The sequence below is a fragment of the Nycticebus coucang genome, chromosome 2, assembly GCF_027406575.1.
Source record: "Nycticebus coucang isolate mNycCou1 chromosome 2, mNycCou1.pri, whole genome shotgun sequence".
Taxonomy (NCBI): Eukaryota; Metazoa; Chordata; class Mammalia; order Primates; family Lorisidae; genus Nycticebus; species Nycticebus coucang.
This window is the reverse complement of record NC_069781.1, coordinates 117,830,135-117,855,876: the sequence shown is the minus strand read 5'-3', so window position 1 is coordinate 117,855,876 and position 25,742 is coordinate 117,830,135. Positions and strand designations below refer to the sequence as shown.

Sequence of the window (25,742 nt, the reverse complement as noted above, 5' to 3'; positions counted from 1 at the left end):
CCTAGCTCAGTCCACAAGGCAATTCTGATAGAAACCCCCCTGCCCCTGGCGAGGAGCCCCTGGGATGACCAAACTCCCCATTGATACCTGAGGCCTCTCTAGGGAGAGGGCAGCCCCTCCAGCTACTTTCACTTTTAGCTCCCTCCCTCCCTACCCCTGCGCCAGCCCCCCAGCTCACACGTGTGGAGTCTCTTGTCCCAAGTCCCCAAATCTCTGCCTCGGAACATTCCAGCAGATTTATTCTTCTGCCATAAAAGGAGGCTGGGCAGGGTGGGGGCAGGCACAGCAGCGGGGAGCTTCCTGAAGCTCCTATAGGTAGCTGACCAGCCCCTGCTCACTGGGTGGTAGGAGATTTCAGCCCCAACCTATACTGGGCCTCCTTGTCACCAGGGGCTGGAGGGGGCGTTACCTTGTTGAGAGCCCCAAACTGCAGCCAGAACCGTAGCTGGGACATGGTCGTGGCACGTGGGGGGCCCTGGGTCCCCCTGGAAGAGCCGCTGGAGAGTGGGTCCCTCATGGCAATGGCCGTGGCTCCAGTGGCTCCAGCATCGCGTCTGTCAGGTCAGACAGAGGCAGCCAAGCTCTGCCCGGCTGTATTTGCATGTCAGTTTAGTCAGCGCTGCGCCTACTTCCTCTCAGCCTGGGCTGACTTTCAGGAAATGATGCCTGGTAAGCCAGGGTGATTACTGGCAGTGCAGGAGAATTACCGAATGGGGCGTAGCAGCCACAGGCGCTGTCAACACCACCCCACTGGCCAGAGTGCCCCAGGGCTGGGTACCTGGGACTTGGGCAGAATGCCCAGGTATGAACAGGCCTCAATTTCCCCAGATTGCTAACACTCTAGGCTCTGGTCTACATGCCCCAGCCTCACTAGGCTTGACACAGACCCACAACTGTACTTGGTGTCCCCACAGCAGTCACTGTGAGAGGCACAGTCATCCCCTGAGTCACATGCAAGGAAACTGAGGCCAAGTTGCCCTCAGATCCCCTAAAGGTCCCTCAGGCCAGAGCCTTTCACCTCAATACCCAAGCTCTCCTTAGGGCCTTCGTTTGAGCTGTGCCCCCAGTTGGGTGCTCCCTGCCCAGGAGCCCTCTGGGGGCCCAAGCATTGATGGCGCATGAGGCCCCATGTTGCTCTTGCAGGTCAATGCCCCACCCTGCCCCTGGATCTGGCTGCAAGAGCCTGGCAGGGAGGGTGGGCACAGGCAAAGCTGGCCCTGCATCCCTCCATGCCCTGGACCCCAGCCCTATACCTGCGCACAGCGACCTGAGACCCTGTACTAAGGTTCGTGGGGCCTTACATGCTAGCTCAATCACTTGGCCAAAAGAACTTGCCAGAAAAACTGGCCCTTCTGCCTGAGTAGTACCCACTTGGACATCACTCTGGAGCCACAGGGGTCATTTGTGATGTCCTCTGAGGTGCTGGGGAGGTGTAAGGGGGACTCTAGGACAAAAGGGATGGGAGAATGGCTGACTGTGGAGAGGGGACCTCTATTTGCCCACATCTATGATGAGGCTAAACTGCAGACGGGCTGCCCTCTGTAAGGGTAAGGGATGAAGACCCAACCCCCAGCCTGAGCCAAAGGATAGGGGCCTGGAGAGGGAGCTAGCCAGCCTAAGGCTGGCAGAGGAAGGAAATGCCCCAAGATGTCCAGGGACCCCCGTGGCTGGGCCAGAAGGGTCAAGGTCCCAGGATGGGGGGACTCCCCTCCAGAGCTGTCAAGGGGGAACCGGGGGCCTTGGGCCTCTGGTGGAGGCCCCAGAGGCATGGCCCATGCACAGCAGCTGCTCCCAGGCTTTCCCTGTTCTCACCCAAATGCCCTTTGCCATCCCCATAGGGTCTGTCCATGACACAGGCACAGACCCCCTGGCTGCCATGGCTGCCCCTCTACCCAGGGGACCAACACTGGCTCCTGCAGCCACTGCCAATGGGGGGAGATGCACAAAGGCCAAAGATATATCAGAGAAGTATTAATCTAAACTCCATTAAGGGGCCACATTATATCCCCAGATGGCCTCAAGCAAAGAGGCAACAATAACAAGTGCTGGTGAGGACCTCATCTGTGGGGTCCTCAAAGGGGAAACAGAAGTAACATTTCACCCAGTAGCTCTTGCTAGGCAGAAACCCCAGAAGGACAAAAACACATATCATGCAAAAATGTAGACACAAATGTGCACAGCAGCACGAGTCACAGTGGCCAAAGTAGAAAAAGGCCAATATCCCGGGCAGTGACTGTGGCTCAGTGAGTTGGGCACAGGCCCTATATACTGAGGGTGGCGGGTTTAATCTGGCCCCAGCCAAACTGCAAAAACAAAAAAAAGCCGGGTGTTGTGGCAAGCCCTGTAGTCCCAGCTACTCGGGAGGCTAAGGCAAGAGAATTGCTTAAGCCCAAGAGCTGGAGGGTGCTATAAGCTGTAACACCATGACACTCTACTGAGGGTGACAAAGTGAGACTCTGTCTCTAAAAAAAAAAAAAGCCCAATATCTCTCAAGAATAAATATACCACAAGGTCCAAGCATACACAGGAATATCACTCAGCCATGATAAGGAGGCTCTGACAAAGGCTACAACATGAATGGACCTTGAGGACGTCGTGCTCAGTAAGAGAAGCCACACAAAAGGACATATAGTGTGTGACTCCATTTATATGAAGTGTCCATAACAGGCAGATCCACAGAGACAGAACATAGATTTGTGGTAACCAGGCGCTGGGGACGGGGTGGGGGCAGTTGCTGATGGGGCCAGGGCTTCCTTTGGGGAATGTGAGAATGTTCTAGGATTAGAGATGGTGGTTGCACACCTCTGTGAATATATTTTTATGGTTTGTGAATTTTGCCTCAAACATATTAAAGTTAAACTTGACAGTACATTTGAGGAAATGCTACCCAAATGTCTGGGAACTGACAACTCAGTCCTCCATTCCCTGGTCTCCAGATGACTCTCCTGCCAGGTGGTCCAGAGCCAGGGTAGGAGGTCCTTAGGAGACAGGAATGCTTGGGGGGAGACTCAGCCTGGGGCACTGTCATTCACACAGTACCAGATGCCTTACTGACCCTTCTACACAGAACTGCCCCCCAACCTGCCTGCCATGGTGGCACAGGCTGGGTGTCCCTTGGAGAATACCTGTCTTCTGGGCTTGGCCCAGCATGGAGGGGATTGGGCTGCACTGCCTGTGAACAGAGAGAGATAGGCGAGCCAAGAAAGCCTGAACCAGCCCAGTCAGGCATCACCCTCAGGGCCTCCTGCTTTGATCCAAACACCCTCCCATGCTGACCAGCTCTTTACCCGACCAAATGTCCCATGTGGGCCTGGCTGAGCGCCCACTGGGGGAGGTACTCATAATAAGCCTGTACTATAAGTGGTGTATCCCTGCATTACAACTGGGGAAACTGAGGCAAGAGGGATGGCTGGGCTCTTCCTGGAGGCAGCAGGAAGGTGGAGAGTCAAGAACAGCTTCCAGCAGGTCCATAATAGGCAGGCAGCACTGCTCAGGTACCACCAGCCTCTGGATGGCTGGGAGGAGAACCCTCAGGGTGGTGCTCATCACTAGAATGTTCTCATTCAGGGATAAACTGTATCCCCAGAATGATGTGACATTTCCTACCCCTTGGAACCTGTGAATGGGATGTTACTTGGGAAGGGGGGGGTCTCTGCAGACATGTTAAATGAGGTCACACTGGGTTAGGGTGGACCTTTATCCAATGACTGGTGTCCTGATATGAAGGATAAACATAGATGCAGAGACACAGCTGCATGGAGAAAAGAGGCAGAGGCCGGAGCCAAGCACACCTGGAGATCCTGGAGCTGGAGAGGCAGAAAAGACCCTACCCTGGGGCCTGAGGAGGGAACCCAACCCTGTGAAACCTTGATCTCAGATTTCTGGGCTCTAGCACTGAGGATATAAATTTTTTTTTTTTGAGCCGGAGTCTCAGTTTGTTGCCCTTGGTAGAGTGCAGTGGCATCATGGCTCACAGCAACCTCAAGCTCTTGGCCTCAAGTGATCCTCTTGCCTCAGCCTCCTGAGTAGCTGAGACTACAGGTGCCCACCACAATGCATGGCTATTACATTTTTTAGAAACAGGGTCTCTCTCTTGCTCAGGCTGGTGTTGAATTTTAAGTTCAAGCAATACACCTGCTTTGGCCTCCCAGAGTGCTGGGATTACAGGCGTTAGCCACCACGCCCAGCCCATGAGGCATAAATTCTTATCCTTTTAAACTGCCCCATTTGTGGTGCTTTCTCTTAGCAGATCCAAGAAACTAATCTGGCTCCTTAGAAAACTTCGCCTGTGGGGTGGCACCTGTGGCTCGGTGAGTGGGGCGCCAGCCCCATATACTGAGGGTAGCGGGTTCGAGCCCGGCCTCAGCCAAACTGCAACCAAAAAATAGCCGGGTGTTGTGGCGGGCACCTGTAGTCCCAGCTGCTTGGGAGGCTGAGGCAAGAGAATCACTTAAGCCCAAGAGTTTGAGGTCGCTGTGAGCCATGTGAAGTCATGGCACTCTACCGAGGGCGGTAAAATGAGACTCTGTCTCTACAAAAAAAAAAAAAAAAGAAAAAAGAAAACTTCGCCTGTGGCTCAAGGAGTAGGGCCCTGGACCCATATACCAAAGGTGGTGGGTTCAAACCCAGCCCCAGCTGAAAACTGCAAAAAAAAAAAAAGAAGGGCGGCACCTATGGCTCAGTGAGTAGGGCGCTGGCCCCATATACCAAGGGTGGTGGGTTCAAACCCAGCCCCAGACAAACTGCAACAAAAAAATAGCCTGTAACTTTGTTATGGCAGGTGCCTATAGTCCCAGCTACTCGGGAGGCTGAGGCAAGAAAATCGCCTAAACCCAGGAGTTGGAGGTTGCTGTGAGCTGTGATGCCACAGTGAAACTTTGTCTCTTAAAAAAAACAAAACAAAACTTCTCTCCTTTCAGTCAGGTTGTGGGCCGGGGGCTTAAGGGACCCAGCCCTGCTCAAGCTTCCTGCAGAATCTGTCTGAGCATGCATCTGCAAAGCATGTGTCCTGGCCCCCTCCATGCCCAAGTGCCCTTGTCTGTGAAAAGACATTGCCAAGACGCTTCTCCCCCTGAGCCTGGCCGGTAGCAAACCAAAGAGCTTCCTGTAAGAAGACATCTCTCCCTCCCTCTCTTTTTTCGTCCAATGCCAGTAATTGTGGGGAATGGGAACTTGGGGGTGGGGGGGCGGGTAAGCCGAGACCTCTCCTCTTGCTGAGGTATCTGCAGAGCAGTCGATGAGCTGGCCAGCTGTACAAGGCAGCCAGTAGTTTGCAAAGCACTTTCCTGAGCCGTGAGCTCATCCTGGGCTTCCCAGAAACCCTGGGAGGGCAGGCGGAGTGTTCTTACCGGACAAACACACCCCACAGGGGTCCCTGCAGCCCCAGAGGGATCCAGGGGTGGATGGCTCCTAGGGGACAAGCGGTGAGCCTCCCCCCAGCCCAGCCAACTTGTGGGGAGCCTGTGTGACACTGAGAGGACTTGGGCAACACCTGCTTTCAGAACAGACAGGCAAGCAGGGGATGGGTACTGAAGGGTAAAGGATTAGGGAGACAGGGGAGAGGGAACTGTGTGCTCAGAAACTCCTGGGCAAGCACAGACCCAGGAGAGACCCAGGGCAGGGCTGAATGGAGGGCATGGACAGGTCACTCACCATCGGGATGAATGGGCCAAGCATAAGAGGGTAGAGAGGCCTGAGGGGGCCTCTGTGAGAGGCACAGGCCTCCATGGGAGGTCTGGGGTGTCAACCTCAGCATGACCCCACCCTGCCAGAATCAGCCACATGCAGAACAAACATCCACACAAAAACCTGCACAGGAATGTCATCTACCAACAACTCACTCCCAGATGTGCACTGAAGGAAATAAGAATGCACAACTACGGGTGGCGGCGCCTGTGGCTCAGTCGGTAAGGCGCTGGCCCCATATACCGAGGGTGGCGGGTTCAAACACGGCCCCGGCCAAACTGCAACCAAAAAATAGCCGGACGTTGTGGCGGGCGCCTGTAGTCCCAGCTACTCGGGAGACTGAGGCAAGAGAATCGCTTAAGCCCAGAAGTTGGAGGTTGCTGTGAGCTGTGTGAGGCCACGGCACTCTACCGAGGGCCATAAAGTGAGACTCTGTCTCTACAAAAAAAAAAAAAAAAAGAATGCACAACTACATAGAAACTTGAACACACATGCACAGTGGCACAATTCATAACTGCCAAGATATAAGCAGCCCAAGTGTCCATTAACAGGTGAATGGGTAAACGTACTGGTCCATCCATACACAGGAATATCACTCAAACATGAAAAAGGAGGCTCTGGCACAGGCTACAATGCGGATGGACCTTAGGGACACCATGCTCGGTGAGAGAAGCCAGATAGAGAATAACACACAGTGTATAATTCCGTTTATGTGAAATGTCCAGAACAGGCAGATCGACAGGGACAGGAAGTGACTGCTAAAGGGAGATGGAATTTTTTTTTTTTGAGGCAGAGCCTTACTTGTCCCTCTCATTAGAGTGATCTGGCATCACAGCTCACAGCTCTTGGGCTCAAGCAATTCTCGTCTCAGCCTCCCACGTAGCTGGGACTACAGGTGCCCGCCACATGCCTGGCTATTTTAGAGACTAGGTCTTGCTCTTGCTCAGGCTGGTCTCAAACCTGTGAGCTGGGCAGTGCCTGTGGCTCAAAGGAGTAGGGCGCTGGCCCCATATACTAGAGGTGGCAGGTTCAAACTTAGCCCCGGCCAAAAACTGCAAAAAAAAAAACGAAACCCGTGAGCTCAGGCAATCCACCTGCCTCAGCTTCCCACAGTGCTAGGATTACAGGTGTGAGCCACCTCGCCCAGCCCTGAGGATAGAATTTTTGGTGGGATGATGGAAGGTTCTGAAATTAGACAGTGGTAATGTTGTGAACTTTTATTTTTTTTTTTGTGACAAAGTCTCACTCTGTCACTCTTGGTAGAGTGCTGTGATGTCACAGCTCACAGCAACCTCCAACTCTTGGGCTTAAGTGATTCTCTGCATTAGCCTCCCAAATAGCTGGGACCATAGGCGCCTACCACAACACCCGGCTATTTTTTTGCTGCAGTTGTCATTGTTGTTTAGCAGGCTTGGGCCAGGTTCGAACAGGTCTGCCCTGTTGTACATGGCCGTCCTTTTTTTTTTGAGACAAGCATCTCAAGCTGTCGTCCTTGGGTAGAGTGCTGTGGAGTCATAGCTCACAGCAACCTCCAACTCTTGGGCTCAAGTGATCATCCTGCCTCAACTTGTATACTTTTCGTAAAGACGGGATCTTGCTTTTGCTCTGGCTGGTCTCAAATTCGTGAGCTCAAGCAATCCACCTGCCTCAACCTCCCCGAGTGCTAGGATTACAGGCATGAGCCACCGCACCCAACTTGATGTTGTGAATTTATAACAACCACAAAGTTGTATGCTGTGAAGTGGTAACTTTTGTTTCATAAATCAAATCCCAATTTGAGATTAAGAAAAACAAAAAGAGCTGTCTCTCTTGTCCTGTAACCCTAAGCACTTGCACACCCCAGGGTGAGAGTTCCTCATGGCCCTGTAGAACAGCTCAAGGTAGCTCACCAGGGACATTGGGGCCCGGTGCTTCATGCCAACCTGGAAACAGAAGGCCAAACAGAAGTGAGAGGAGGCCCTTCCTCAGAGAAGTAGGTGATCCCAGGGCTGGGGCTGGGGAAGTGGTGAGTCCAGACCCTCCCAAGGAGTCAGAAAAGAAGGGATGTTGAGGCGCATGGAGATGCCCAGGGAGCCCCAGTGGCCAACATGAAGACCACTGAAGAAACACAAGGAATATCACAGCACCTGAATGTGAGTGATCCACACAGCAAGGTAAACACCTGTGAGCCCTTACTGACATGGATAAACTACTAAATAACCACTTAAGTGGGGCTGGGGGAGGAACAGCTCCCCTACAGAATTCCAACTGACAGGAGCAGAAGAAATGAAGAAAACAGACCATCTGGGCTGAACAGATATGGCAGTGACAACAGCAAGCAAGACCCCTGATGGATGCCCTAAACCCTGGCAACATCCGTGAAACCTAGCTCTCATCCCAAGATGGGATGATGGAGAAAACCAAAGATGCCACCCTGACCAACAAGCATCATGGTTAATGTCACTGGCAAACACCACAAGCTCCCCACTCCAGGCTTGTGGAGTGCACAAAGTGCCACATCTGTGAGGCTCCTTAATCTAACAGTGAGAGGACACCAGATAATCCACAATCACCCATTCTCTTTGGAGGGTGCCTGAAAGGGAAGCCCAGTACATCTACCCAAGTTCAGCCAAGTGACAGAGCTGCACAAAGTGAAGTTCTATACCGCGACCATATTTATGAGAGATGGTAACATTTGGGGAGGCAGGTGAGGGGTGTGTGTGGGCCCTTGGTTTTTACAAATTTCCTGTAAAAAGCAACTTTTCTGTAAATCTAAATATTTTAAAAGTTGTTTTATCATGAAAACCTTTTTTTTATTTTTTTGTAGAGACAGAGTCTCACTGTACCACCCTCGGGTAGAGTGCCGTGGCGTCACGCGGCTCACAGCAACCTCTAACTCTTGGGCTTACGCGATTCTCTTGCCTCAGCCTCCCGAGCAGCTGGGACTACAGGCGCCCGCCACAACACCCAGCTATTTTTTTGTTGCAGTTTGGCCGGGGCTGGGTTTGAACCCGCCATCCTCAGCATATGGGGCCGGCACCCTACTCACTGAGCCACAGGCGCCGCCCTATCATGAAAACTTTTAAACATAAAAAAATCCTCAAGTGTTAGAGCTTAATTTTTCAGATAACTCCTTTGCACAGCATGTCCTCTGGTGTTCAAACCCAGGTCCCCAAGCTCTGGTGTGGGCAGTGGGTGCTTGGTATGACCACCAGCAGGGAAGATATGACCCATAGAGGGCTATGAGGGAGGGTGGGTAGTGGCCATGCCCAGGGTGAGGCTGTGGGAGGGAGACCCCAGAGCTGCCAACAAGGCAGATATTAGAATCTGACCTCCTGCACTCCTGACAGATGGGGTCTCCCAGGCTGGGAGGCCCCACCTAAGTACCTGCAAACAAAGACCCCAGAGGGAGCAGTGACCAACTGGATACTCAATGATCTACCACCCACTCCCTAGGCTTGGCTGGCTCATGTGCAAAACCAAGGGATAGACCCAAGACCCTGAGGTGGCAAAAGAGAGAGTGAAAGACCTCACACAGGAAGCTGGAGTCAGGCCAACCCCAAGCCCAACTGGGGACTCCATATCCACACACAGGCAGGGAGGATGCCAGGGAGATGATGACCCCGGGGAACTGCTCTACATCCCACGGGAAAATTGGGAAAACTCACCAAAGACAAAAACGGTTCTGCTTCTGGCAAGCAATAAGTCACACAGCTCATCTCCTTTTTTTTTTTTTTTGAGATAGAACGATTCTCTTGCCTTAGACTCCCAAGTAGGTGGAACTACAGGCACCTACCACAACACCCGGCTTATCTTTTGGTTGTAGTTATCATTGTTGTTTGGCAGGCCTGGGCTGGGTTTGAACCTGCCAGCTCCTATGTATGTTGCTGGTGCCCTAGCCTCTGAGCTACAGGCGCCGAGCCGTCATTTCCTTTTTCTTTTTGCTTTGGCCATCAGGAAATTCAGGGCTCAAGTTCAGTTACCAGTTGGCATCCTAAGGCTGCAGGTTTAGATTCACTGCTTCCCCTATTCTTATATATCTTCTGATTTATACAACAGTAGGAAACAATTCCAGAGAACGTACAGTATGCTCTGGACACATGAAGGCTTCACATGGTGCATCAATTTCCCCTTGCTACCATAAGAAACTACTATAAATTTCATGGCTTAAAATAGCGGTTCTCAACCTGTGGGTTGCGACCCACAGGAACTGTATTAGAGGGCCGCAGCATTAGGAAGGTTGAGAACCACTGGCTTAAAACAATACAAATAGTCTGGAAGGTAGACTATTGATGTGAATTTATAACAACCGTAAGTCTAAAGTGAAGGTATGGCAGGGCTGGACCTCCCTAAAGGCTCCAGGGGAGAACCCATCTCCCACCATTTCCAGTGTCTAGAGGCCTGTATCCCTCAGCTCAGGGCCCCTTCCTCCACTTCACAGTCAGCAGCACTGCATCTTCTGGTCCAGGCATCCTCAAACTTTTTAAACAGGGGGCCGTTTCACTGTCCCTCAGACCGTTAGAGGGCCGGACTATAGTTTAAAACAAAAAAAAAAACTATGAACAAATTCCTATGCACACTGCACATATCTTATTTTCAAGTAAAAAAACAAAACAGGAACAAATACAATCACCTGTCAAATGGTCTATAAAACCAGGGTATGGTGCCCCATGATCGCATTAATGTACACAGCTATGATTTAATAAAAAAATAAAATAAAATAAAAATGCCCGCCTCCCAAAAAAATACAATCACACCACCTCATGTGGCCCGCAGGCTGTACTTTGAGGACCCCTGTCTGCGTCTGACCCTTCCGTCTCATATAAGGACCCTGTGAGGACACTGGGTTGCCCTGGTAATACAGGATGATCTCACCTTTTCAAGTTCTTCATTCAATCCCATCTACAGAATCCCTTCTGCCATGTGACGTGATATATCCACAGGCCCAGGGATTAGGATGGGGACATTTTGGGGGTGTGACTGTGTACCCTATGCAGAGAGGGGTCCTCTGGTGGGTACAGCTGTGAAGGGCCTTGAGCTCCAGGTTTGGGCCTGGTGGTCACAGGAAGGTGAAGGAGGCTCCCCTTACACCTGCCCCTCCTTACACCCAACCCAGGGTCAGCTTCTATCTGAAGAAAGTTCTGCTGTTGTGCAGGGAGATCTGAAGAGGGAAGGTGGACAGTGCTTTTGGACCATGCAGTCAGTAAACATTGGTTGGATGGACGTGGCCATGCTCAAAGGAGGGTAAGGACTGGCCCTGTGCTGCCTAATGTGTAGTGACAAGAGAGGTTTAGACTCGGGCTAAATGAGCAGATACAGGGTCCAGGAGGGGGTCTAAGCTGAGAAGTTAGTTACTCACAGGGAGGTGGAAAATACATTAGAGAAAGGGGTAGAAGTGGGGTGGTAGAGAGAGAGACAGAAACAGAGACAGACAGGGAGAGACAGAGAGACACACAGAGGGTGTAACAGAGAGACAGACAGAAACAGAGAGCATGAGAAATAAAGAGAGATGGAGACAGAGAGAGAGGAAGATGGAGACACAGAGAGAAAGAGGGAGAGACAAGGAAAGAGCGAGAGACAGATGGAAAGAGAGGGACTGACACAGAGGAAAGAGAGAAAGAGAGAGGAGAAACACAGGGACAGAGAGGGATAGAGAGAGAGGGAAGGAGAGACAGAGACAGAAAGAGAGAGAGAGAGACAGAGATTGGGGAGTGGGAGGACAGGCTGAGGGCAGGGCTGTGGCCATAGAGCTGACGTTACTCTCATGAGGAGGGATAGCAGGGGTGTGGAAAGGAGGGTAGAGGGCTCCTCTGCCTGTGCGACGACACAGCACAGACACTGGCTCTGGACATGAGCCTCCCATACCTCAGTTTCCTCCTATGTCCACCTGGGATGATGAACCAGTCAATCAGTCCTTGGGTGAGGCCAGAGCCCAAGTGTACCCTGGCTGCCCCGGGCCTGTGCCACCCAAGCCCTTCTAAACACAGGACCTGGACACACACGGTACCAGCTATGTGGCTGAGTGAGGGCCCGGGGCTGGTGTTCCTGGCATGTCCTCTAGAGTCCTAGCCTTGGGTTCTTCACTTCCATCAAGAAAAAATGGACATAGGGAGGAAGGTGGGAGGGCTATGAGGGGAGTCTCTGGAAACGCTGACAGGCCTCCCCTGGGGAAGATGAGGAACTATGCATTCCTGCTATCTGAATGGATGTTATGTGGGAGCTGGGTCCACTGGCCCCAAGAGCAGATGAGACAGAGAAGAGTTTAGAAGGAGCTTGGAGCCTCTCGGGATGGCATAGGCAGCCCAATGCCTTTTGGCAGCCACCAAGCCAGGGTAACCAGATGCATCCTATGCACCTGTGCCCAAGGGAAGAGCACAAACTCACCAAGAGACCTGGCAGCACCATAGGGCAGTATCTACAGGCGACCGTTCTCACAGGAGGTGGCTGTGCTCACCTTATGGTTTCCTTTTTGGGGAGGATCCCAGGCCCAGGCATTCCCTGAGCAGCCTGCAAGGGCAGGAGACCTGTATAGTAAGTACCCTCCACTCACCTGGCATGATGGGGGTCACATCAGAGCTAGTCCTGCTAGGCGGACACACTTAGCATGTCCCTCTCCTGACGCGGCCACACACAGCACCGCCAATGGAGCAGTTTGTGAATATAGAAATTCATTCTCTCCTGGTCCTGGAGGCAGAGCCCAAGACCCAGCTGCCACAGGTTCCAGGGAACCCCTGCCTCTCCCAGCACTGGGGTCTCCTATCTTTGATCTGTGGCTATTCTCTCTTTAGCACCTCCTGTGTCTCCTATGGACGCTTGTCATCAGATTTCAGGGCAACCTTAGCTCATGTCCACCTGACTCATGTATATACCCGGGGAGCCCTACTTCCAAATAAGGTCCCTCGATACTAATATGAATCTAATAGGAAGACAACTACATGCCCATTATGAAAGAAAAATACAAGTATCTTCAAGTCAGGAAAGAGGAGAGGAGGAAGGGGGATTGGCAAGCACTCACCTGATAGACACATTGTCAGGGTGTATAGCACACCCCCAGGATGAAGAGCTCAACTTCTTCAACTATAACTTGAACTTTACTATAGAAATGCGAACAATGGGCTTGGCGCTTGCAGCTCAGCAGCTAGGGCACTGGCCACACACACCAGGGCTGGTGGGTTTGAACCCTGCCGGGCCAGCCAAACAACAGTGACAACTACAACAACAACAACAACAAAAAAAAAAACAAAAACCAGCCAGGTGGGGCGGTGCCTGTGGCTCAAAGGACTAGGATGCTGGCCCCATATGCTGGAGGTGGTGGGTTCAAACCCAGCCCCGGCCAAAAACTGCAAAAAAAAAAAAAAAAAAACAGGGCGGCACCTGTGGCTCAGTGAGTAGGGTGCCAGCCCCATATGCCGAGGGTTCAAACCCAGCCCTGGCCAAACTGCAACAAAAAATGGCCAGGCGTTGTGGCGGGCACCTGTAGTCCCAGCTGCTCGGGAGGCTGAGGCAAGAGAATCGCGTAAGCCCAAGAGTTAGAGGTTGCTGTGAGCCGTGTGACGCCACAGCACTCTACCTGAGGGTGGTACAGTGAGACTCTGTCTCTACAAAAAAAAAACAGCAGGGTGTTGGGTGGTGCCTGTGGCTCAGTGAGCAGGGCGCCGGCTCCATATACCAAGGGTGGCGGTTCAAATCTGGCCCCAGTCAACTGCAACAAAAATAGCTGGGCATTATGGTAGATGCCTGAGGTCCCAGGTACTCGGGAGGCTGAGGCAAGAGAATTGCCTAAGCCAAGAGCTGGAGGTTGATGTGAGCTATGATGCCACAGCACTCAACCAAAGGCAACAAAGTAAGACTCTGTCTCTAAAAAAATAAAAAAAATAAAATAGCCGGGTGTTGTGGCAGGCACCTATAGTCCCTGCTACTTGAGAGGCTGAGCCAAGAGAATCACATAAGCCCAAGTGTTTGAGGTTGCTGTGACCTGTATAGCCATGGCACTCTACTGAGGGCCACATAGTGGAACTCTGTTTCAAAAAAAAAAAGATACGGGAACAATATAACCTAACCATTTGTACCTTCATGTTAATCTGAATTTAAAAAAAAAACAAAAAAACAAACTAACAAAAACCAAGGTCCCTATGGAGATTTCAAGTAGCCACAGACCTCCAGGTACGCCAGTCATCCAGTACAGACCCCAAGAGTCCTGCCACAGCCTGTGAGTGCAGAGAACTAAGGCCATTCAGCAGAAGCTGCTGTGGCCAGCCTTGGTCTGGTCAATCCACCAACTATGGCAAGACTGGATCAATTTTCTTTCTTTTTTTTTTTTTGTAGAGACAGAGTTTCACTTTATCGCCCTTGGTAGAGTGCCGTGGCGTCACACAGCTCACAGTAACCTCCAACTCCTGGGCTTAGGCGATTCTCCTGCCTCAGCCTCCCGAGTAGCTGGGACTACAGGCGCCTGCCACAACACCCAGCTATTTTTTTGTTGCAGTTTGGCCGGGGCCAGGCTTGAACCCGCCACCCTCGGTATATGGGGCCGGTGCCCTGCTCACTGAGCCACAGGCGCTGCCCACGACTGGATCAATTTTCTCTGGATCTGGCTGGCTTATGGCTGTCCCTCCCAAACTTTGAGGATTGGGCAGATCCTATCCTCCCAAGCTTTGAAGATTGGGCAGATCCCATTGGGCAGGCCCCACTGTACATGGGGGAAACTGAAGCTCACAGGAGATAAGCCCTGGGTGCCCTCTCACCCCAGGTACCTTCTCACCACAGCTCCCAGACTGTGTGCCCAGGCAGTTGGAATGTAGCTCTGTGTACTTTAAATTTCCAAGGGAAGCACATGTGTATTGTCAATAAATCTTATCCTTGTGGTGCTGGGTTTTCTAGGATAACCGTGGTGAATCCAGGCACCTCCTGAATCCTGTATGAGGCCGATTCCACAGGGGCAAGGTATGAGGGCCATAGAGGCCATGGGGACCACCTAATGGTAGGTGCATGCCTCTCCCACCAATCATCCTTGTCCTTCCTTCCTTTCTCAGGTGACCTCTGACCCTGTTCTCCTGCCTAGAGATTGCTCTAGTGCTCATCTTGACCTTGGTGATCCAAGGTCACCAGCTGGGCAGAGCCTCCCCAGTCCCCCCCATTGGGGACAGAGGCTACTTGGGTTCTCCTACCTGAGGGAAGTCACTGCTCTTTGGCAGGAAACTGGAGGCAGAGGCCGCAGGGGTATAGCTGGTGTCTGGGCAGGGCTGGACACCCAGGAAGGAGGTGGAGCTCATGAACTGGCTGGAGAGGGAAAGGATGACAGTGACAGTCAGGCCTGGAGGCATGCTGGGCCCACCACCCCGACTTCCTTAAACCTCCAAGAGCTTCAAGGAAGCTGAGGTGGTGGGCCCAGCACAGACCACGCCATGGCAGTGCACCCAGAGGCTCTGGTGAGGCTCCCAAGGGACAACTATGGAACACACCCAGTCCTGGCAGGCCACCTCGGATCTGTCCAAACTGGACACAGAGCTTGGCCTCATGTGCAGAGGGTATGGAGCACAACCCTGACCTTGCCACTCTAACAGGACAGGGATGCAGGTTCATGCAGCCCCAGGAAGGACTCTTATCATCTCTTGACACTCAGCTTGCAGGAGGGCCCCAGGCATGGGGCACAGAAGCCAACCCAAACTCTGCCAGGCCATCCCTCTCATGCCCCTTCAACCTCCACCTAACTCACAGTCACAATGGGGCAGAGGACAGCACCACGCCAGAAACCCAGAAGCACTTTCCTCTAGGGAAAGGGTCACATCATGGTCTAGCCACTGTGGGTGCTTCTCCCTACAGCTCAGGAATTAAACCCCTTGCTAACTGAGAGGGGTGGATAGTGCTATACAGAACCTTCTCCACTCAGGACCCCCAAGCTGGCCCCCCCAGTTCCTGAGGCAGAGTGACAGCCACCATTCTGAAATGATTGCTCCGAAACCAGGCTTCCCAGGGCTCTCCCTCCTGAAGCTTCTCTCCAGCAGGGCCTGGGTGGGGCCCACATCTCTGCCCAGTGGGGAGCTAGAGGGCTCTGGATGGAGGCAGCCTGTGAAGAACCACTGCCAGATAGCAGCACCTATGAGGTACCCTGTGGGTTTGCTAAAACTAAGCAGCATCCACTCCTTCCTTCCTATGCTTTTGGAATAAATCCCCCAGTTCCATCCTCTGATATCCCCCTGCCAGAATCCTGCAGAAGGCTGCTGCATCCTTGGCCCAAGGTGTCCCTACCAGGCCTACTCCCCTGGTAAACTCCTAATGACCCTTCAAAACCCAGCTCAGCATGTCCCACCCCTCCTACCCCATGTCGTTCCCACAGTGGAGCTCTCCCCAGTCCCTCCCCACCTTGGCCCTCTCCCCTGCTGCATTCTGGCTAACAAGGATCCCAGCTGGTCACAACACGGGTTTCCAGAAAACACAGCCTCAGCTGCCTCTGTGCCTGGTCCTGGAGAGGATTCTGTGCCAGGACCCTGTGCTCTGCCCACAGCCCTTGAGTGAAGTCCCAGGGGAGGTACGGTGGGGATGAAACCTGTGCTGAGGCTTGGCCAAGGTGAGACACTTACTGGTTATCACTGGAGAAGACTGGAAAAGGCGGTGGCGGTGGTGACAAAGTGTTCCACCAGGGATAGTGCAGCATGGTGTTCTGTAAGAGGGGGGCAGGCATCAGGCACGGTAGTAGGGGAAGACAGCGACCCTGCAGCACAGGGTCAGAGTTCAAGAGGTAGGGAGCAAGGGCTCTGCAGTTGGGGTGTGTTCTAGCCCCTTAAAGCTGTAGCAACTGGGGAGTTACTTAACTACGCTGTGGCTAAGACCCTCACCTATACCCTACAAGAGGAGACCCCATCAGAGGGACAGGGACTAGGATTAGGGGTCCATCAGGCTTCTTAGTATGCCCTGAGAATCCCAGGCTATTGCTGGGTATGATAGGGGGAGGTTCCAGGGCCTTTTCAGAGTATACAGGGGGCTGGAGTTCCAGGGAGTCCAAACTGGGAAATGATGGCCAGTGGCCAGGAGAATGAACCTGAGCTCAGCAGGGATACAAGGGGCTTCTGGCCCCAGCTCCTGGATCAGACAGGACCACAGACATAATGACCGAGCTTTTATCTGCCAAGATCCCATCCGAACTCTTCGGAAGAAGCTCGCAATGCCCTGATTGAGGCATCCAGACCTCCTACTGGCCAAGCAATAGAAGAACCCCTTAGGGTGGTCATTGCCCTGTTCTTCCAATTTTTGCACAGGTTACAAAATAAAGTTTATCTAAAAAAAAAAAAAAAGCCACTGGCTCCTCCCCTGCACCAAGGCCAGTGGTCTCCAGGCTTCCTGTGCTCTAACACTTTCAAGCACTCCATGGAAACCTCCAGAAGGAAGCAGGGCCACTGTGGCCTCCATGAGGTCTCCCCAGGCCTTGGTCTTATATTCCATCTCACACTTGCCTGTGCAGGAGAGAGAGAAATGCAGTCCCAGAAAGGGATTTGGTATTTCTAAGGCAATGAGGCATATCCAGAACACTCTGGAACAGAACTCTGATACCAGAGCCCTCTTGGCCTCCTGAAATGAATTAGAGTACCCAATTGGGGTACAGAGGCCTCAAGCCAGGCCAGTCAGGGCAGCAGGCAAACTTGAACTGTGGCTCTAGAGTGGTGCAGAGGGCCTCAGAGGTCAGGGTGGGAAGTACAAGGGTCCTGGGCTCACTCAAAATGCTCTACCTGTGCCCAGGCCCAACCTTGGGGAGCTCCCAGGACAGAGGATGTCCAGGCCAGTAGGCAGGAAGCCTCAAACAGGCACTGGGATAGTGGAAACAGTAGAGACACTCTCTCCCCACCACCCTGGACTCAACCCCAGCTTGTGGTTCTGCTGGAGCAGTGCCATCAGGGACACCCTAGCCCTGCTCACAGGGTGGCAGGGCATGGCAGGCCAATCAGAGCCTGCCTGGGGATTTCCCACTGGCAGCCCAGAGAGGGTGGTACTGCCTTCAAAGGGCAGGCCCTAGTAGATGATTGGTCCAGAGATAGGCACCTGACTTTGATCAGTCAATCAGAGCCTGCCTAGGGATTTTCTACCTGGGGGCAAGAAGGGCCACACTCTCCTGTCAAGCAACAAGAGCCTGCTCCAGAGTTACAAGGTCTCCTCCTCACTCCCCAGCCTAGTCCCCAGTGCAGCCTTTGGGATAACCATCACAAACACTCTTTACAGCCTCAACCTCAGGAAGTCTTCCCACAGTGTTCTGACTGCCCAGAGGAACTAGAGCCAAAACTGGGGTTCAACCCAGTACCTCTCATACCAGGGTCCCTATCACAAGCCCAAACATCCCAAACCAGATTCTAGTTTCCGAGCCCCTCTGAGCAATGTCTGGGTCCTCCCAGCTGACCAGGTGGACATGAGTCCTGGCCATTGGTCAGCTTCCTGGGTCGCCATGCAGGGGACTCAGCAGGGGCTGAGGGAACAGCTCCAACCTCTGAAAAACTGGCAGGCACTCATTCTGGCCCAGGAATTCTATTTCAGAAACACACCCCCAGGGCCTAATCCATGAGCAGGGAGGAAATCACAACAGCACTATTTATAGTAGCAGAAAATTGGAATCTCCCCAAAAGCCCAATAGGGAAATAATTAGGCAAATTGTGGCATATGGAGATGAAGGGACCATCCTTGAAGATCAGAGGAAAAATAGGAAGGTGGCCATGACAACTTGCAGGAGGAGGCTGGAGGGAGGCTGGAGAGGTGGAGAGAGTCCAGGGAAGGACACCAGACACATCTTCCACAGGAGGAGAGAATAGAGAGGAAGCTAGATATGGCAGGGCCTTGAACCCTGGTGGAGGTTGGATATCTGCCAAGTCTCTCAGAAGGAAGCAGGGCCTGAGAGACTTGGCGGATGCTGCAAGAGACACTTTGAATGCTAACTGGCTCTCCCTCTATCAGCCCACAATCCATGAGGCTCACATTAAGTAACTTCATGTTCCATATTGTGCCACATCAGGGTATGACGTGGGCACATCTGGGCAAAGAGTCAACCACAGGTCAGCATGTACCCTGCCCAGCCCTTTCCCAGAACTGTGATTATGGGTCTGGGGTGCCACTGACTATTCCAGCCCTTCTAACCCTCAGGTCCACGAGACTCTGGTGGCCTGTTTCCCAACTTCTAGAAACCTAGGCTTGTTATTTTCTTTTCTTTCTTTTATTTTTTGAGACAGCTTCTCATTCTGTTGCCCAGGCTGGAGTACAGTAGTGCCATCATAGCTCACTGCGGTTTTGAACCCCTGGGTTCAAGCAATACTCCTGCCTCAGCCTCCTGAGTAGCTAGGACTAAGGTCTCTCACCACCATATCCAGCTAATTTCTTAATTTTTTTCAAGAGATGGGGGCTTTTGCTCAGGCTGGTCTGGAATTCCTGATCTTGAGTGATTCTCCCACTTGGGCCTCTCAGAGTGCACGGATTAAAAGGTGTGAGCCACTACACCCAGCCTAGAAACTTAAGCTAACTCCTGCTCCTGCCTTCCCACCCAGCCTTCTCCATTCCTGTATTCCACAGAACAGTATTTACAGTCTGGGTTCCCTGCAACAGGCAGAAATCTCAGGCCCTTCCCAGCAGCAGAAGGACAAGGATGAGGAGGAAGAGGAAGGGAAGGAAACAGCCAATTCTTCACTAAAGAATAGATCCCACAGCCACCCACAGCCAGGGTTGCCTTCCCACTGCTGGGCACCCCAAGCTGCCCTGAATTGCCTGAGGCTCACATGACTTCCAAGTCCTGGCCTCCACTTGCTCTCTTCTCGGGCTCTAACAGCTCAGGTCTCCCCTTAATATACTTTTCAGGTTTCCCTTACAACACTTTTTTCACAGTTGTCAAACCTTAAAGAAACCAAGCTGTCCTTGAGTAGGTGAATGGACCCAACAACTGAGGTGCACCTAGACAATGGAACATTACTCAGTGCTAAAAAGAGTGAAAAGACAGAGCAGAACCCTAGATGGATAAGACTGACTATGTGAAAGAACTCTGTCTGAAAAGGCTGTGTGATATAGGATTCCAACTAAAGGACATTCCAGAAAAGGCTAAACTAAGGACACAGTAGAAGATCCATAGCTCCCAGGCTTGTGTGGGGATAGGGGGTGAACAGGAAGAACATGGAATAGCTTCAGGGCAGTGACATGGCTCTGTAGTATGCTGCAGTGGGAAGCACAGTCATCGAAATCCATAGAATGTTCAATGCAAAGAACAAACCTTAATGTTAACTTGACTTTGGTTAACAAAAATGTTATCAGTTTCTTTCTTTTTTTTCTTTGGAGACAGAGTCTCAGTTTGTCACCCTTGGTAGAGTACTATGGCATCATAGCTCACAGCAAACTGAAATTCTTGGGCTCAGCAGCTAGGGCACCAGACACATACACTGGAGCTGGCGGGTTCAAATCCAGCCCAGGCCTGCCAAACAACAATGACAACTATAATTAAAAAATAGCCGGGTGTTGCTTCGGGCGCCTGTAGTCCCAGCTACTTGGGAAGCTGAGGCAAGAGGATCGCTTAAGCCCAAGAGTTAGAGGTTGCTATAAGCAGTGACTCCATGGCACTCTACCCAGGGTGACAGCTTGAGACTCTGTCTCAAAAATAAAATGAAATAAAATAAAATAAAATAAAATAAATATATATATAATACATGTATTTATTATACATATATAAAAGCCTAACTCCCTCAGTGACTGGCTCCTTCAGGTAAATTCAAGCCCCAGAGGAGCGGCTCAGACCCAGGGCAGTATAGACAGTCTCCCCCTACTCTTTCCTTGTGGGTCAGTTGCAAAGAAGGTGAAAGCCTGACTGGGAAAGAAGGCAGGAATCCCCTCAAATACTCTTCCTGAAAAGCTGGGGGCTACAATTAACCTTCTCTCCAGGTCTCATGAGGGGCATGGGTGGAGTTGGGCTCTGCAAATCAAGGTCGAGGTCATCCTGGGGCTCTCAAGACACAAGGGGCAGAGCAGGGCTCACCTGCAGAGGGGGCGGGCTATATAAGATGCTGCCCCCTGGCGGGGGTTGATGCTGAGGGTACTCCCCGTCCATGGTGGGCCCCACTGCAAGCATCGGCTGGCAGGCAGTGGGGCTCTAAAACCCAAGGCCGCCAGCAAGTCTATCTGGGCTTCTCGCTCCGTGGTGGTGGCAGTAGTGGCAACATCATGTCCTGCAGAGAGAGATATAGATACCTGAGACGGTGACCTGATCTTGACCCTACACCCAAACAGTACTTTTAGAGCCCCCCATTATTCCTGGTACCTCCTCCAGCCAACCTTGCACTCCAAGTTTGTGCCTGGCCAGTTTGAGGCTGCAGAGAGAGTTCACCCTAGGCCAGTGGTTCTCAACCTGTGGGTCGCGACCCACAGGAACTTTATTAAAGGGCCATGGCATTAGGAAGGTTGAGAACCACTGCCCTAGGCTATCACCTCTGAGGTAGGGCCACCCACTGGTACCCCAGAACCGCCCTGCTCTCAGCAACCACTGCAAGGCAGTACCAGAAGGCCCCCAAGGGTAGTCAGGATTGAGCTGATCAGGGAAAAGCCCCAGACATCATTTGGAGCTAAGGAAACACCAACATCCCCCACTGAGAATGTTCCCATTCTGGATACCAGAAGACAACTCCCATAGGGCTCTGGCCTTGGCAGTTGGCCAAGAGCCCTCTGAACACCCCCTGGGCTTCCCACACCCCTGGGTCCCAGGCAGGCCTGTGGCAGGGGTACACTCAGCAGGCAGGCAGCCCTGAACTTCAACACCCAGGGAGGCAGGAAGGAGGTGGTAGCTGCCGCTCCTGGCCAAGCCCTTAAGTGAAGAAATCCTCAGGACTTCCAGTAATTGCTGTCCAGCCATACACAGGAGGCTTGTGCAATCCTGAAGGGTGGGGGGCCTCACCCAAAGCTCCAAGGATGGCTGGAAAAGCAGGCCTACTCTGCCTTAGGTTGGCCTGCACGTCTGCCCAGTTCCTCTGCCCGGTCCCTCAACCAAGTGCCTCTGCCTCGTCCTTGCTGCCATGACCGCACTCCCACTGCAGACCTTCCCAAGCCCCTCTCCCCTGTTGCAGGCCAGGCCAGGCCAACCCCACCAGAAACATACCCCCAGGAAATACACAGCTACCTCCTGATGGCCCTTGGCCCATTTTTATAAAGGTTTTGGGACAGGAGGTCAGGATCCAAGCCTGGCCCTGCCTTCTGAGTGGATTAGGTGCAGTTAAGCTCCTCTCAGCCTCAGTTTGCATGTCTGGAAGATGGGTTGTTTAGGAAGAACCAGAGATCCTCTACAGGCCAGAGGCCACAAACAGTGACCACTTCCTCAGCTGAGGCTCCAGGAAGCTGTTATTGCTGGGCTGCCCCAAAAGTGTCCACTCAACACCTAGGACAGGATATCCACTCTCAGGAGAGATGAGCAGACCCATACTTGCCCAGTGGACAGCCATACTGGGCTGCCCTGGCAGTGGGGCTGTGGCCACTCCTGCCCAGGCTCACCACCCCTCCCATAATCCCTCAGCTCCCCTTCCTGCCACAGGTTCCATTGCACAGCTGACCTACCTGCACTGACAGGCACCTCTTGCTGGAGGTCAGAGTTCTGGAAGGTTCACAGGCAAGGCTCCTGTGGGCTGTCACTGGGGTATACTCTGCCCAAGGACCCCCACTGGCAGAGGGCAGACCCTAAGCTCACCCATAGCCACATCACTTAGGCCAGCTCCTTCTTCTCTGCAGCCTAAACCACTCCCCTTCCTGTGGACCCCATTCCAAGCAGCAGCCCAAGGAGGCACAAGCACATTATTGTCAGGGTCAAGGGACCGGGCTGTTTCAAACAAAGAACCTTCAGGGAGGGTTTCGGACATGGTGGGGGGTAAAATGGCCCTACAACCTGAAAGATGGGCTAGGGGCCCCTCGAAGATCAGACCTATAGTCTCCACATGGCCCAGCAGTCTCACTCCCAGGTGTATACCCAGAACTGTCCACATGGAGACCTGGATACGAGTGTGCACGATTCACAGCACCAAAGTTGCAGAGAGTCCACATGTCCATGGAGGGATGACTGGACACACACAGGGTGGCCTATCCACAAAGGGGCATATTACTCAGCCATGAAAAGGAAGGGGGCTATGACACCGGCTACAATGTGGATAGACCCTGAGGACATCGCACACAGTGAGAGAAGTCAGACACAGAAGGACACACAGTGTGAGATTCTATTTATATGAAATGTCCAAAACAGGCAGATTGGGCGGCTCTGGTAGCTCAGTGGGTAGGGCACCAGCCACGTACACCAAAGCAGGCAGGTTTGAACCCAGCCCAGGCCTGCTAAACAGCAACGACAACTGCAACAACAAAAGAAATAGCCAGGTGTTGTGGCGGGCACTTGTAGTCCCAGCTACTCGGGAGGGTGAGGCAAGAGAATTTCTTAAGACCAAGAGTTAGAGGTTGCTGTGAGCTGTGATGCCACAGCACTCTATCAAAGGCGACAAAGTAAGACTCTGTCTTGGACTCCCTCTGTGCCCTAGGCTGTTTTTCACAACTTCTACTATCCCACAGCCTCTCACCTGCCTGGCCAGCCCAGTTCTGGCCACGTGCCCCAACTCTACTCCTGGCCCTAAGGCCTGTGTCTTCTGGACCCCTCTCCCTATCCACTCAGCGCCTCTTCTCACAGCAGCCTGTGACTATGCTCTGTCCCCAAGTATACAGCTGCCTCCAGAACCCCAGAAAAAAATCCCAGCAGGTCCCCAGGTGAGTGCAGGACATGAAGGGTTCTGCCACACAGCCTTGATGATAGAGCCCCTGCCATGGCCGGAGTCTTTGGCCAGCTAAACAAGCAGGTGGGAACCTGGAGCAGCATCTGGTTGACCTGGTGTTTATTTTTAGGTGGGTGTCTCATGGCAGGAGTAGTCCATGGTGGGTCACTCAGCTCCAATGTAGGGGAGGGTCTGTGCCTATCACTATAGCTCACCACTGGGAGAAGGGAGGTAGTTTCCTCCTCAAATCAAGTTTTCAGGTGAGTCACTGTAAAAGAGAAAGATTAAGGAATCAGGGGCCCAGGATTAGGAGGGCAAAATGTCAGAAAAGTCCAAGAGCTGGGAGAATCCAACTAAGAGGAATGCCGTGGCAGGGAGTTAACTGCAGCCACCCCCTACCCCCTCTCTTCTGGCCCCAATGGTGTCCTTATTTCCCTGACTGGACTTCAATATGGGGCTGGACACTCCAGACCAGGCCCTAGGTCTCACCCTGTACACACAATGTCCTCCTGGACATTTAGGACCAGTCACCAACCAGACCCACTGACCAATGTTGCCTGGAATCCCTGCCTGTTTCACTGTCGGGAGACGCTGTGTTGTGGTGTTAATAGGGAACGAGGCTCTCATCCCTCGAGGATCTGCCGCATGAGACACTCCACGCCCTCAAGACCTGAACCAGGGTCCTTCTATGGACAGGGAGGCTGTGGCCACTGGCCATGTATGTCCACATTTCACATTGTCCCCTTACCATGCACAATTTGACACCAAGCTTTTTGATGAGGACACAGAGGCCTCTTGATGGAGTCGTTAACCCCAAAGCTTGAGTCACTCCAAGCCCATTTTCTTTGTCCTGTTTTTAAAGTCAGGGTCCCACTCTGTTACCGGAGCTGAAGTACAGTAGCACCATCATAGCTCACTGCAGCCTCTAAGTTTGCTCAAGGGATCCCCCCACCTCAACCTCCTTAAGTGCCAGGACTGGCCAGGCGAGGTGGCTCACACCTTTAATCCTAGCAATTTGGGAGGCTGAGGCAGGTTGATTGCCTGAGTTCATGAGTTTAAGACCAGCCTGAGCAAAACAAGGTCCTATCTCAACTGAAAAAAAAAAAGAAATAAAAAGAAAATACTAGCTGGGCATTGTGGTGGGTGCCTATAGTCCCAGCTACTAAGGAGGCTGAGATAAGAGGATCACTTAAGCTCAAGAGTTTGAGATTGCCATGAGCTCAAACCAAGGGCAAAGAGTGAGACTTTGTCTCAAAAAAAAAAAAAAAAAATCAAAGTGCTGGGACTAGAGAAGCCACTACCATGCCTGGCTCCCATGACCATTTTCAAGATGGCAAAGTACAGTCTCAGAGACAATCTAGCTCAGGTAGCTTGGACTCAAACTGTAGCAAGGTGGCCTTGTGCCTAACACACTTGCATGTGCTCTACTCAGATCCCTGGGCTCAGGTCTGCCTCAAGCTTGTCCCTGGTGGAGAGTACTTCAAGGCTTACCTGACAAATGAAAAAAAACAAGGCCTGGAGAAGAGGCAATGTGCCTCTGGGCCAGCAGTTGCAGCCACAGTGATATACCTGTGCAGAAACCAATACATAGTTCCCACAGACACTCAGCACTTGACCCTGAGCTACTTCATCGGAGTCTTCACTGGGAACAGGAAGGACTCCCTGCTTCCTGGGAGCCATTGCCCATAGGAACAGCCCAAGCATCCTGGGGGGGGCCCAATGGAATCACAGTGGCCAGGGAGCTCGTCAGGAGATGGGGATGCCCTGTGCACAGCCCTGGGTGACTCATCTGTCACCATGACCGTGACTTGCTGGCCCTGCATAAAGCTCAGGACAGGACAGTCACCCTCCACTAAACTCGTAGGTTTCAGCAACCACCTAGGAGGGAGTAGCCCTGGATCCCAGGACCAGGCATAGTGGGAGGGGTGGGCAGATTTCACAACCCTCTCCAATGTGGGGCAGAGAGCCCTAAGAAATTTGGACACTTGGCGGGGCCCCAGCTTGGCTGGCAGGGACTATCTGGTGGAGGAGGCATGTCTTGGTCCCTCCACAGAGCCCAGGCTAGGGGCCTCCTGAATAGCTAGGGGCTTTGGAAGCCCTCAGGATTCAGAGCCAACAGCAGGCTAAGTCCCCAGCTGGAGACTGGCCCAGGGAGGGACACAAGGCAGGATGTCCACAAGTGGCTCCTCTTCTCCTAGGCTAAGGTGCTCTGTCCTACACAGGAATGGGCAGGGAGAAGCGAAGTCAGGAACAGAGGGGAGGTGAGCAAGGGCATGGGCCCTTCCAGAATGTGATGCCCAACAGACACAAATGCCCTCAGTACTCCCTACATTCTCC

The 25,742-nt window shown here is 52.6% G+C and overlaps 1 protein-coding gene across 4 annotated transcripts in view; it reads right to left on the bottom strand.

The window, feature by feature from the left end:
• SBNO2 (strawberry notch homolog 2) overlaps positions 1-25,742 on the bottom strand; it is a 59,603-nt gene that overhangs the window by 21,651 nt on the left and 12,210 nt on the right. For 2 of the 4 annotated variants that reach the window (XM_053581451.1, XM_053581441.1), the window contains exons 2-4: positions 20,651-20,840; positions 16,245-16,324; positions 14,832-14,943 (exon numbers count right to left, since the gene is read on the bottom strand). In XM_053581451.1, the coding sequence (XP_053437426.1) occupies positions 14,832-14,943; positions 16,245-16,324; positions 20,651-20,743 (285 nt within the window). In that variant the 5' untranslated portion in view covers positions 20,744-20,840. Of the gene's footprint in view, positions 1-409; positions 1,838-14,831; positions 14,944-16,244; positions 16,325-20,650; positions 20,841-25,742 lie in introns of those variants that run through there. The other 2 variants (XM_053581450.1, XM_053581448.1) reach the window with 2 other exon arrangements.